The sequence below is a fragment of the Cebus imitator genome, unplaced genomic scaffold (genome assembly GCF_001604975.1).
Source record: "Cebus imitator isolate Cc_AM_T3 unplaced genomic scaffold, Cebus_imitator-1.0 Scaffold237, whole genome shotgun sequence".
In the NCBI taxonomy this organism is placed as follows: domain Eukaryota; kingdom Metazoa; phylum Chordata; class Mammalia; order Primates; family Cebidae; genus Cebus; species Cebus imitator.
Genome location: NW_016107552.1, coordinates 2,473,234 through 2,485,723, shown reverse-complemented (window position 1 = coordinate 2,485,723; position 12,490 = coordinate 2,473,234). Strand labels below are relative to the sequence as shown.

The following is a 12,490-nucleotide window of genomic DNA, read 5'->3' as shown; positions in this document are numbered from 1 at the left end:
GTGTGCATGTGTGTGAATGTATGTGTGAGTGTGAATGCGTGTGTGTGTGTGAATGTGTGTGAGAGTGTGTGCTTGTGTGTGTGTAGGGGCCCAGGAAGCCAGAGGAGACGCTATGTGATGATTTCACAGGCCAACCCTCCTGAGCTGGACCAGGCCGAGGACCTGGCCTCTCTCATCAGTGTCAACGAATCCAGTGTCCTGAACACGCTTCTGCAGCGCCACAGGGCTCAGCTGCCACACACGTGCACGGGGCCTGATCTGATCGTCCTCCAGCCCCGGGGGCCCTCGGTGCCCTCCTCAGGGAAGGTGAGGTGGGACCATGGGCCGCAGGGTTGGGGAGCTGAGGGCAGGAGGGGGTGGGGAATCCCCGTGCGTCTGAGGTGGCAGCAGAGCCAGCAGAGCTCCCAGTCCACCTCTCTGCAAGCAGCATCCTTCTCGTGGCACTGTGGGTATCCTGCGGTGTGGACTATGTGATTCCTCCATTCCCTGGGGTTGGGTGGGGAGGGGGGGGATGATCAGTCGCCATTAGGACAGAAACCACAGCATTAAATATCACAAGAATAACGAAAGAAAATACTGAATGAGTATTAACCCCACCAGGCAGTGCTTCATGCACCTTCATGTATTAACTCAGCTCATTCTCACAGATCCAGCTGAAAACACAGGTACTGTTACTAGCCCATTTTACAGATGGGAAGAGCCGGCCCGGCCAGGTGCACACTAAACTCTCAGGACGGGCGAGCAGAGGAGCCGGGAACGGCCAGGGCCCCGCGCTCCTGCGTGCTCTTCATCCCATGCTGGACTCTCAGGAGGCCCGAGCGCCCACATCAACGGGGAAACAGAAGCTTCAGTTGTGCTTTGATTTTTTTTTTTCCCTCGGAAGTGTAGAAAAGGCCCATTTGTGTCCATCGCGATGGACAAGAGCAAAGGAAATCTTTAAGCGCCACCTTGTGGACGCACGAGGCACCTCAGCAGTCACTGAAGCGCAGCCCCTTCATTCATTCATTCAGTCCATAGCGACTGAGCTGTCATCATAGAGGGTCCCCTACTGGGCCGAGCCCAGGCAGCAGGGAAGATGCCGGGCGAGCAGGCCTGCCCTCTAGGAAGAAAAGACAGGCCCTCAACAAAGGAGGGGGGAGAGGTTGGAAGAAGCCAGAACAGAGCTGCGTGGCTTCTCAGGATGATCAGCCTGGCTTTGTCTCTGAAAGGGATGGCAGCTACTGGGGATTTTTCTTTATTTTTTATGAACCGGGCAGCCTCCCGAGGCAGAGTAGGCTCAGAGAGAGTCCCTACTGGGGTTTTTAGCAGAGCAGTGACGTGCGTGTCTTAGGTGGTAAAAGGATGCCTTTGGCTGCTGGGTGGAGGACAGGTGGGAAGAGGCTCCGTGGAGGCAGGGAGGCCTGCCGGAGGTGAGACATCTTACCTGTGCGCTCTTCTGGGGACTCATTGGGAAGTCGCAAGCCCCTAGGACACCTGGTGTCTAGGAAAGATCATGATGCCTCTTCTGGTTTCCATGTTCTCCTCTGCCAATTGGGGATGAAAAGCCCTCTGGAGCCCCGTGGGACAAACACATCTCTAATCCCTGAACAATGCTAAATCCATTAAAGGGGATATAAGGGGAGATAGTGGTCCTGTTCCACTCTCTCCAAGATGGTTCTCCTCCAGAGTGCCCCACACCACCCCTTAACTCGCTTCTCCCACACAGCTGTCATGGTCAAGGGCCTGGGAGGACCTCAGAAGCTCTGGGTGGGCCAGAGGTTGGCACGTGCCCTCTCCCCTCCTTGTGGTGAGTGCCTAGGCTTCTGTTACTGCAGCCCAGGGCCTCTGAGCTGTCCAATGGCCTGGTGACTCCTCTGGCTCCCTGGAAATTGCTGGAAGGGACGTTTTCATAGGCCCTGATAGCAAGCAGCCCATCACTCACCGTCCCAGACTGAGGCATCAGAACTTAGGCAAAAGTGCTAACAGGTGCAGGCATTGCTACACACCCTAAAGGTAGATCCACCTACCTGCCTTCCTCACCCCGGGATGGGATCCAGCACTGGTCCCCACCCTTCCCTCATGCCTTCCTGACTGCCACACTGAAACCCCCAAACACCTCCTGTCCTCAGGCTGGATCAACCTCTGATTCCCCATGTGGCCACCAGGTGGCAGCACAGGTCTGTGGTGAGGCCGAGACCACCTAGAGGATGGGCTGGTGGGGTCTGGGCGGCACTGGGGGTCTCTCTCACTGGGGGGCTAGCCCCCACCAGGCGGCTGGGGTCTGGGCATGCGCCTGAGGGCGTGCAGGTCTCGGTGAATAAGAACGTGAGTTTGAGCATGGGCGTGTCCAGGTGGACAGAACTGGGCACCATCTCTGTGAACAGAGCCCTCAGCAATTGTGTGCATGTGCCTTCAAGCACACCTGTGTGCATGCATGCAAGGGCACATGTACGCAGATGCAAAGGCATATGTGCATGCACGCACATATGAGTGCCTTCAGGAATCTGGACGTGCAGAATTCTTCCTTCTCCCTCCAGGCAGTGGGCCTGAGTGGGCTGATGGACGGGACTGCCCGTCCCTTGAACTTTAGTTTTTCCAGACTGGGGGAGGGCTCTAGGGCTCAGACCCCAGGACCCACTGCCTGCCTTAAGCCCTAAGGCTGTGTCCAGGCAGTGTGGGGGCATGTCCCCCCTTTGCCTGCATCAGGGTCCTGCTGAGCCCTACGTCTGCCATCAGGATAGGGACTCATGACTGTTTCTCAGGGGCTTGGAGCAGGAAAGGCCGACAGTGGACTGGGGACACCCCCAGCCCCAAGCTGGACATCCAGGCTGAGGGGAAGGCCATCACACGGGGTTTGTGCCCTTAGCTTGGCCAAGGGCCTGCGCTAGGGAGGGCAGATGGGGCCTTGCTGGACCCAGTGAGGACCCTCAGCATCCTGGGTTTTGGATATCCTCCTGCAGCACGGCCCATCCCTCTGTTCCTCTTGGTGCCCTCCCACTTGACCTCACAGTGACCTCCTGCCCTCTTCCCTTGCTGCCAAGTCCAATGTCAAGTGTCTGGCCTCCCCTTATTGAACTCATGAACTCAGCAGCATTTCTCCACCTCTTCCTGGAAACACACCCTTCCTCTGCTCCTGGACTCCATGCTCCTGCTTTTGCTTCCAGCCCAGTAGCCTCCCAGTCAGTCTTCCTCGTGGTCTCCCTGGCTGTCCCTGTCAGACTGCCCCGTCCCCACACTCTTCCTCGGTGATCTCATTCAGGCGTGTGGCTTTCAAATGCCTCCCGTTCACTACAATGGAATTCCTTCTTTCGTTGATCATCTCTCTCTTCCCAGCAGAAGGCAAGCTCCACCAAGCAAGGACTTAAGAAAAAATCAGGCTTACTGAGGTGTAATTTACATTACAGCTCAGGTCACCTTTTTAGTGTACAGATCTGTGCGTTTTGGACGAAGGTGTGTAGTTGCGAAACTGCTTCCGTAATCAATTACAAGACAGTTCCCATCACCCACAAAAGTTCTCTGGGCCCCTCTGTGGTCAGCTCAGCCCCAAGCTCCACCCCTGGTAGCCGCTGACCTGTTTTTATTTGTCCTTATAGTTTTACCTTTTCCAAAAAAAAAAAAATCATATGCATGGCATTGTGCAGTAGGTAATGTTTCAAACTGGCTTCTTCCAGGCAGCGCAGTGCGTTGGAGATTCTTCCATGAGGTTTCATCGATCCGCAGTTTGTTCCTTTATTTTGTTTCATGGAGACGCTAGCGTGCGTATTTGTTCAGAGGGTGACCAGTTGTCCTGGTTTTCTGGGGACTAAAACATTTTCTGGGACATGAGACTTTCGTCGCTAAAACCAGGATGGGTGATTCTCCTAGTTCACTAGCTAAAGCATGTTTGCATTGTTCTAGGGTTTGGTGATTTTGAATACACTGTCGATATAACCAATGACATAGAGGGAATTTTTATGAACATACGTTTTGATTTCTTTTAAGTCAATACGTGGAGAGGGGTTGTGGGTTTATGTGTTACGTGTGTATCTCACTGTAGAAGAAATTGCCAGGCTGTTTTCCATAGTGACTGTATCATTCAGGCTTCCCATGGGCATTGTATAAGAATTCCAGTAGCTCGTCATCTTCACCAAAACTTGGTAGCGACTGGTAAGTGTTTTTTCAGCCATTGTCACAGGCGTATAATGGTATCTGTTTGTGATTGGCTGGAATTTCCTTTATCCATTTTGTGTCATGCTGTGCCCAAGTGCCTGCTACGTAGCAGACCCTCAGTGGATTATTTGACTGAAGTATGAATGAATGGATGAAGCAGATGGGGTTTCAGGTGTCACCTAAATCTCTTACGGCAAACATGTAGCATACATGCCACTAACCCCTCCACGTGCCCTTCCCTGCGTCCGTGGCAGACATCACTAATCACAATGGATAATTATGCCACTTATCCAGCTGCCTCGTTTCAAGCAGATACTATTCGACGCTTTGAGTAACCAGTGAGATGAATCCCGTGGGCGAATGCAGCTGACATTCAAGCCTCTGACTAACTAAAGAGGCGACCTAGGCTCAGGAAACAGGCATGGGCGGTCCAAGGACGCACAGTGAGCCGGGGGCGGGACTAGACACACAGGTTGGGCTCTTCCCGCAGAGTAGGAAGGGAGGCGGGGACACAGTTCTGGGTCCTAAACCTGGGGCGGGGCACTGGCTTAGAATGCTCCCTAGGCACTGGCTGGGTGTGAAGGCTGATGATGCCTGTGGTCCTCCTACAGGTGCCCAGGAGCCGCCGGGATGGCCTGCCCGCCCACATTGGCTCCATGGCCCAGCGGGCATACTGGGCGCTGCTCAACCATTGGAGAGACCAGAGCATTGTGGCGCTGGGCCGGAGTGGCGCTGGGAAGACCTCCTGCTGCGAGCAGGTCCTGGAGTACCTGGTGGGGATGGCAGGCAGCCTGGATGGCAGGGTCTCAGGTACGGTGGCCTCTAGGTGATGTGTAGACTTGGGGCCAGGATGGGGAGAGCTGGAAGGGGATGCTGAGCTGCTCTTTCTTATATTAATTCAGCTAGCCTTCACTGAGCACCAGATACGTGCACACCCCCTGCTGGCTGCTGAGCAGGGCTATCCCTGGGTCACTGAGATGCATTTGTTGAAGTTAGAATAAGGCACTCCTTCCTCAAGACATTGGCGGCCATTTGCAGAACAATCATCATACATTGATGTTATTAGAAGCGGATACTTGACTGCCATCTGCTGGGAAACCATCCTAATATAAGCACACAAGTCTAGGGTAGTGGGTTGTGGTGTTTTTGGGCAGTGCACAACCTGCTGAACTGAACAGGTGACTCGACCAGTGAAGACAGAAAGGCAGAGTCTACACTCGTGAGAAACTAATAGCCAGAGAGGAAATTGAAGTGTACATACGTTCAAAACTTGAATGTTCTTCAAAAAGTGCTGGCAGAGCAGGCTAGGGAAGAAGCCCAGGGAGCGTAGAGGAGAGCAGGTAACCTGAGGTTGGCGGTTCGAGACCAGCCTGACCAACGTGGAGAAATCTCGTCTCTACTAAAAATACAAAATTAGCTGCGTGTGATGGCGCAGGCCTATAATCTCCGTTACTTGGGAGGCTGAGGCAGGAGAATCGCTTGATCCTGGGAAGCAGAGGTTGCGGTGAGCCGAGATCGCGTCATTGCACTCCAGCCTGGGCAACACGAGAGAAGCGCCATCTCAAAAAACAACAACAAAAAACCTTTGGTCATGACAGCCACATGAGGACTAAATTTAATTAATTAATTAATTAGTTAATTAGCTAGTTAATTAATTTGCCCCAAATCGGATAACCAGCAAAGAGCAGACCTCAATCTCTTTTAACCGCTGGCTACAGTGCTTCTCCACCAGGATTATTGCAATGCTTTGCTGAACACCTTCTCTCTATCTGGCTCATGCTAGAAGCTGGGAAGAGGCACAGTCTCTCTGAATGTAGTTGTGCTGTGAATTGTATGTGTCTGAGGGTGGAAGTCAGGTCAGGCTGTATGCAGGTGCTCAGCACAGTGCTTGTTGCATTGTAGGTATGCAATGAATAGTAGTGGGGAGATTAGAGGGCTTTGCCAGCCTGCTTCCAAGATGTGGGGCAGGCCCCAGAATGTTTCTAGGTTCACCTCTTTCTAGGTTCTATTAGGTCTGGGAAGCCCTAGGGCAGCCTCTGTTACCCAGATGGTGCCTATCCCTGGCCCTTCTAGATGGAATCTGTCTCCCCTACGCCAGGGCTGGTAGTACAGGGTCAGCCCAGCAGGCGGTGCTCAGTGAAATGCATGTGGTTTAGAGTCGGGTGGGGCAGGGAGGGGATGGCGGGAAGCGCACAGGAAGCCCTCAGGGTGCAGAGGCAGGGGCCGCGGTAAAGGTGGGCCTGTGCGAGGTGGGAGTGGCAGCACCTGGACATCAGTGACGCTTGGCCCCGTGCCCCCAACAGTGGAGAAGATCCGAGCCACCTTCACCATCCTCCGGGCCTTCGGCTCGGTGTCCGTGGCCCACAGCCGTAGCGCCACCCGGTTCGCCATGGTGATGTCACTGGACTTCAGCGCTACAGGCCGCATCACGGCTGCTCAGCTCCAGGTGAGGCCTCTGGGTGGACGTGCAAGGGGGCCCTTGGGCCGCGGTGCCTCTAGCCCGGCACAGCAGAGCCCACGCCTCCCGCTAGGACTCTGGGATGTGTCTGAAATGGTCACGGCGGTGGCTCACGCCTGTGATCCCAGCAGTTTGGGAGGCTGAGGCGGGTGGATCACCTGAGGTCAGGGGTTCGAGACCAGCCTGACCAACATGGTAAAACCCCGTCTACTAAAATGCAAAAATTAGTGGGGCATAGTAGCAGGTCCCAGGAGGCTGAGGCAGAAGGATCACTTGAACCCAGGAGGGTGGGGGTTACAGTGAGCCGAGATTGTGCCATTGCACTCCAGCCTGGGCAAAAAGAGTGAAACTCTGTCTCAAAAAAAAAAAAAAATAGTAATAATAATAAAAATAATGAAATGGTCATGGACCCCCTAGCTGGGGCCAAGTGGCTCCCCACCTCACTCAGTGACCTGGAACATTCCCCTCTGGAGCCAGCCAGCCTGATGAACTATTCATGAGCTAATAGGAATTCAGCCTCTCCTTAGCCGGGTCTTAAAAGCGCAAGTTGAAATTAAACAGACACTCGCCAGCCTTCCGCAGCAGTCCGGGTGTGACGAACACATGGCCAGTTCCTTCTCATCTCCAAGATCATCGGCACCCCTCCCCGTCTCCCTCAAACGTTCTGTTGGAACGTAAAGTAGGATTAGATTATGAGAAGGGTTGTTTGCACACGGACCTGGCGTAATATCCAGACTCAAGGAAAACCCCTCCATGCCAAATAAGTCCCTTTTCCGTCCTGGCCCTGAAATCCTACCCTTAATCACGATTCGGGTTAAGGTATTAAAGGCTTCTATTAAAAAAGGAATATGCTGGAGGGTGGCCTTGATTGTTATTACCGTTGATGCCTTAATTGGAATAAATCTATTGCGTTAGTTGGTTTCCTAGGTGGACTCTGAATCAGGGAGACAAAGGATTCGGAGGTTTTGACTTAGAGGTTGACAGCGAAAGTTGGACCTGAGATGTTGCCTCAAAGAGTGGATCAGAGTGGGGCACCCTGACGGGGCTTCTGGGTGGCTGGGTGCTAGGCACGAGCAGATGTCCCCAAAGTGCTGATGGGGTGCTGTCTCCCTGCAGACAATGCTTTTGGAGAAGAGCCGAGTGGCCCGGCAGCCGGAAGGGGAAAGTAACTTCCAGGTTTTCTCCCAGATGCTGGCTGGATTGGACCTGGATCTCAGGTGAGCACTTGCGGCAGGTAGAGACAACTGAGGGCACTGCCACAAAGGGCACCTGTTCTTTGGGGGTCCAGCCTTAGCTTCTGCCCAGCACTGAGAGGTCACGGGACCCAGGGAATAGGAACATGGCCTCCGATTCCAGCTGCCTGGGTACCCACAGCTCACACGCAGGATGACTTGGGTCACATGTCACATGTCATCCACTCTGAGCCTCAGTTTCTTTCTTTGTAATGTGGAAACAACACCTTGCCTAGACCTTATGGGATTAAGTGAGATAATACATATAGGATTCAGTGAGATAATATACATTCAGCTCTTTATAAATGCTGGGAGTGGAGGCTGTCTGCTGTGACAGTGGTATGTCAGCACTGGCCCTGACCACGGTGTAGGAAGAGGGAGAGGGACAGCAGACCCCCACATCTTCCAGAAGTTTCTAAACTTTTGTGGGAGCTTTGGGTGTATGGTAGGGTGTGTCTACATGAGGTGCTTCAGGACAGACCTGGAGCTGAGTGGAGCAGTGAGCTGGGTAGTCACGGAAGCCTCATCTTGGAGGGCTTCCTGGAGGAGGTGGCCCAAAAAGCCATCTCTGCCCTTCCCCAGATCTACAGGGCATCCTTAGGCATGGAGCTCATGCGGCTTCCTCTCCCAGAGCCTTGGTTCCCTCCTCTGTTGGATGGATGCATGGTCTTCATGAAGCTCCAGGGAGAGGAAAAACTAGGTGTTCCCACGTGAGGGGTGGTAATTTGTGGTTGCCCTGTTCTAACCCCAACACTGTTTGTTCCCCGGCCTTCTCTCTGCATCTGAAGGGCAGCCTCAACCTGTCCTGGGCATCCCGGGAACTCCCGGTTTTCAGAGTGATAGTAACTGAGCAGCAGGGAAGCTTCTAGAAGGTCTTGAGAACCTGTAGAAGAACTTGGAGTAGGGTGGTATAGTAGAGCGACAAGGACCGGAAACTCGAGGACAAGGCTGTGTGAATTTTCATGCTGGCTTCTCCACTCATTGGCTGTGTGACCTTGAGCTAGTGACTTCCCCTCTCTGGGCCTGACTTTTCTTATCTACAAAATAGCTGCGACTATCGCGCAGTGTTGTGGTGAGGGTTAAAAAACGAACAGGTAGACAGTCCTTAAAACAGCGCCGGGGCCTGGCGAATGCTTTGTGTTTGTTGTAGATTTGGGAGGATTTGGTCTGCCTTGATATCCCCCACAGGCCCTGACCAGGTCATCCAAAGGAATGACTTTGGGTTCAGAAGGACATGGATCGGATCCTGGCTTTGCCCCACATGGGCTTCTCTGAGCCTTGGTTTCTCCTTCTGTAAAGTGGGTTCCTACTAGCGCCAGCCCTGGAGACATTTAAATGAGATCACATGTCGAGGCAGCAGGCGCCGTGTGCGGCGCGTAGTGAGGGTGTCATGCGGGAAGGAAGAGGTGGGCGGAGCCTGAATGTAGGTGTTTGAGCCCCACTTTCAGCCCATGCCCTTACATCTTGGGGCCTCCGTTTTCTCCTGTCTCAGAATACTGAGGGACACACACATCACCCCGTTCTGGCTCTGGAGCCCCAAACTGGGGCTCTCTCATCTGTATCCCATGGGTGGCACTTGGCTCTGGGGAGAGAAGCATTGCCTGCTGGGGAGGGGGTTTGGGGGCTTATCCTGGGGTGGGCCCAGGAAGGGTGAGGCTCCACTGCAGCCAGCAGAGGGTGCCAGGCCTTCACTCCAAGCCGGGCCCAGGCCAGGGGCCCTCCGTGCTGGTGGCATCCTTATTGAGTCTGGCAGCCTTAGAAGCCAGGCCAAAGCTGCCTCTGAGAGGAAGGGGTCGTCCAGATGAGTTTCAGAGACCCCAAGAGAGTAGAGTGTTTGGAGCAACTCAGACCTTGCAGGGAGGGAGTCATGGTCATTCTGAAGGCTCCTTGGTGACCCCTCCATTACCTCCCTTTCTCTGCCTCTGCTGCTGCCAACCTGGTCCCTCACCCCCCTGGAGGCTTCCAAAGGTCAAAAACTGGTTCCCACTGGGCAAATGTTCTTTCTCCCATGCACTCATGTGGCAAACTCCTATTCATCCTTCAAAACCCTACTCGAAATCTCTTCCTTAGAGGAACATTGCCTGACTCTTGCTCCTCAGTTTCTCCTTTTTACCATTTTGGTGTCTGGTGTGTGCTTCTGGCTCAAGCACCTGCCATGCTGGGTGTGCAGGTCTCCCTTCCTCACCAGGTGGACTGGGAGATCTTTGCATCAGGGGCCCTGCCATCCTTCTTTCTGCCTTCCCAGTACCTAGCGCAGGGCTTGGCCTTGGCACCGGGTAGATGCTTCTTAATGACTCGTCAGATTGAATTTCCAGTGAACAGAAGAGCGTATGAGGAAAACACAGAGCACTTACTCCATGCCAGCCCGGCAGTGTGAGGTTATGTACAATATCTCATTTAATCCTGGGAGACAAGTGGAGGGGGGGCCCATTTTACAGATAAGGAAAAGTTAGTTGCAGAGAAGAGAATTACCTTGTCCGCTGCATGGCAGCACTGGGGTTGAACTTGAAGCCTCTCTGGTGAGAGTCTTTCAAAGTCACGAGGCAGAGAGGGGTGTAGGGTCTGTAGAGAATCCAGGGAGAGGACACTGAAGACCCCAGAACCAGACAAGTTGGCCGGAGACTGATGAGTCAGCCCCACTTTCCAGGAACCAATTAGAACCCACATGGGGACTGGGGACCCTAGGCTGGGCTCTACAATGCTTTTGTGAGTAGAGAGTGTGATTCGAGGGGACAAGGGGCATAGCCATGCTCACCCCCCTTTGGCGTGCATTCCTCAAGCCTGCAAAAGCGGGTGGTCCATCTGCAGGTCTCACTCTGAAGGAACCTGCGGTTTGAACGCCGGAAGGAGCCTTACACACCGCGTTGGTTCAAAAAGTGCAGACTGAGGCCGGTAGAGGCGCCCGTGGCAGGCTGGCGTGGAGTGAGGGCTGCAGGGGCCAGCAGACCGCAGTTCGGCTCCTGGCTGCGTGTTGGCTAGCTGTGAAGTCCGGGGCAGTACTCACGCCCAGGGCCTCTGTTTTCTCAACTGCAAAATGGAAATCATATTTGTACCCATGGGGTGTGGCTGTCTTGAGTCATCTTAGAACTCAGCACGCAGCAAGGACTCATTCGCGCTGACCGTTTCCTTATTGCCCCTGAGTGAGCTCACCCAGCTGATGAGAAGATCTGGGGTCCGTCCCCGCCCTCCTGATTTTCCTCTGCTACTCTTTCTTCTGGGATTTCCTGGCTTTCGGGAAGAGCCAAGTGAGGGCTGTGAGGGAGGAATATTTGGGAGATCGAAGATGTCCCAGGGCAGAGTTAGTGGGGCCAAGGCCAGGGACAGCCACTGGGGTGCCTGGGCAGTGGCGTGGAGCCTCACACTGTGACGCCCACCTGCCCTGCCAGGCCCGGTGTGGACAGTGCCCCCTGACTCCTCATTCCTTCTGTGCTTCCAGGACGGAGCTGAACCTCCACCACGTGGCAGACAGCAGCTCCTTTGGCATGGGCGCATGGTCCAAGGTAAGGAGGAAGTCCTTTGGGGTGGGATGTGGGGCTGTGTCCCTGGGGCCAGATGGGAGGGTGATGCGGAGCCCCCCTGCAGCTTGTCTCCTTGATACCGGGGTTCATAGGCGGCAGGGGCTGGTCATGTGGGAGAGTCAGGGGCTGCCTTTGTAGGGTCTGGGCTTACTGCGGAAAGGAGACTTGGACAAATTAAGAAACCAGATGTAGTATACGTAGAGGTAGGACTAGGGCCTGGAATCACGTTGTCTAGTTCAAGCCCCAGCCCTGACCTTGACCTCCCTGGATGTTCGTCTCTTCTTCAGCAAAATAATCTGCCTCAGGGTAGTTGTGGGGGTGAAGTGAAATGGTGCATCACGTGCTGAGAACAGGGCGTGGCCTAAAGTGTGCTCTTTGTAAATGCTGCTGGTGTTTAACTGGGGTAGGTGCACTCAGCGATGGTTTTCTTTACTGCAACCTCCGCCTCCTGGGTTCAAGCAATTCTCCTGCCTCAGCCTCCGGAGTAGCTGGGACTACAGGCACGCGCCACCACGCCCAGCTACTTTTTTTTGTATTTTTAGTAGAGATGGGGTTTCACCATGCTGGCCAGGATGGTCTCGATCTCCTGACCTCATGATCCACCCGCCTCGGCCTCCCAAAGTGCTGGGATTACAGGCGTGAGCCACCGTGCCCGGCTCAGCGATGGTTTTCTGATGAATGTAGTCTACCAGTGGGGCTGAGAGGTATTTCATTGCTTAAAGAAGCAAATGATTCACTGGTTTGATATTTTATTATTCAGTTATTTTAACCATTGTTTTCTCGCCTCTCCCCCGAATACCTGCACCACCACCTATGCCGGGCCTGTGTTGAGTGGTAGGATTGTGGTCCTCCTCCATGAATTTTCATTTTAGCAGAAACATAGACTGAGAAATTAATGCAATCACATGAGATAAGAATATGTCAGAGGTTGCACAAAATGCTGTGGGCACCACAGGATAGCTGATAGAGTGACTTGGCCTTTGCCAGGGAAGACTTCTTAGCTGAGGGAACATTCAGCCTGGGTTTTGAAGGATGAATAGGAGTTCACCAGATAGAGGGAAGTAGATAATTTCCACTCCAAAGCCTCTTTTCAAACATATATGCCGGGGAAACAAATAGTGCTGGAATAATTGGATATCCTGGTGCCACAAAAA

General features: G+C 53.7%; 1 protein-coding gene across 3 annotated transcripts in view; it reads left to right on the top strand.

The window, feature by feature from the left end:
• Nucleotides 1-12,490, top strand: part of MYO18B (myosin XVIIIB) — a 285,741-nt gene that overhangs the window by 25,934 nt on the left and 247,317 nt on the right. For 2 of the 3 annotated variants that reach the window (XM_017498142.2, XM_017498140.2), the window contains exons 7-11: nt 130-306; nt 4,740-4,938; nt 6,432-6,574; nt 7,703-7,803; nt 11,255-11,318. In XM_017498142.2, coding sequence (XP_017353631.1) covers nt 130-306; nt 4,740-4,938; nt 6,432-6,574; nt 7,703-7,803; nt 11,255-11,318 — 684 coding nt within the window. Of the gene's footprint in view, nt 1-129; nt 307-2,446; nt 4,126-4,739; nt 4,939-6,431; nt 6,575-7,702; nt 7,804-11,254; nt 11,319-12,490 lie in introns of those variants that run through there. The other variant, XM_017498145.2, reaches the window with a different exon arrangement.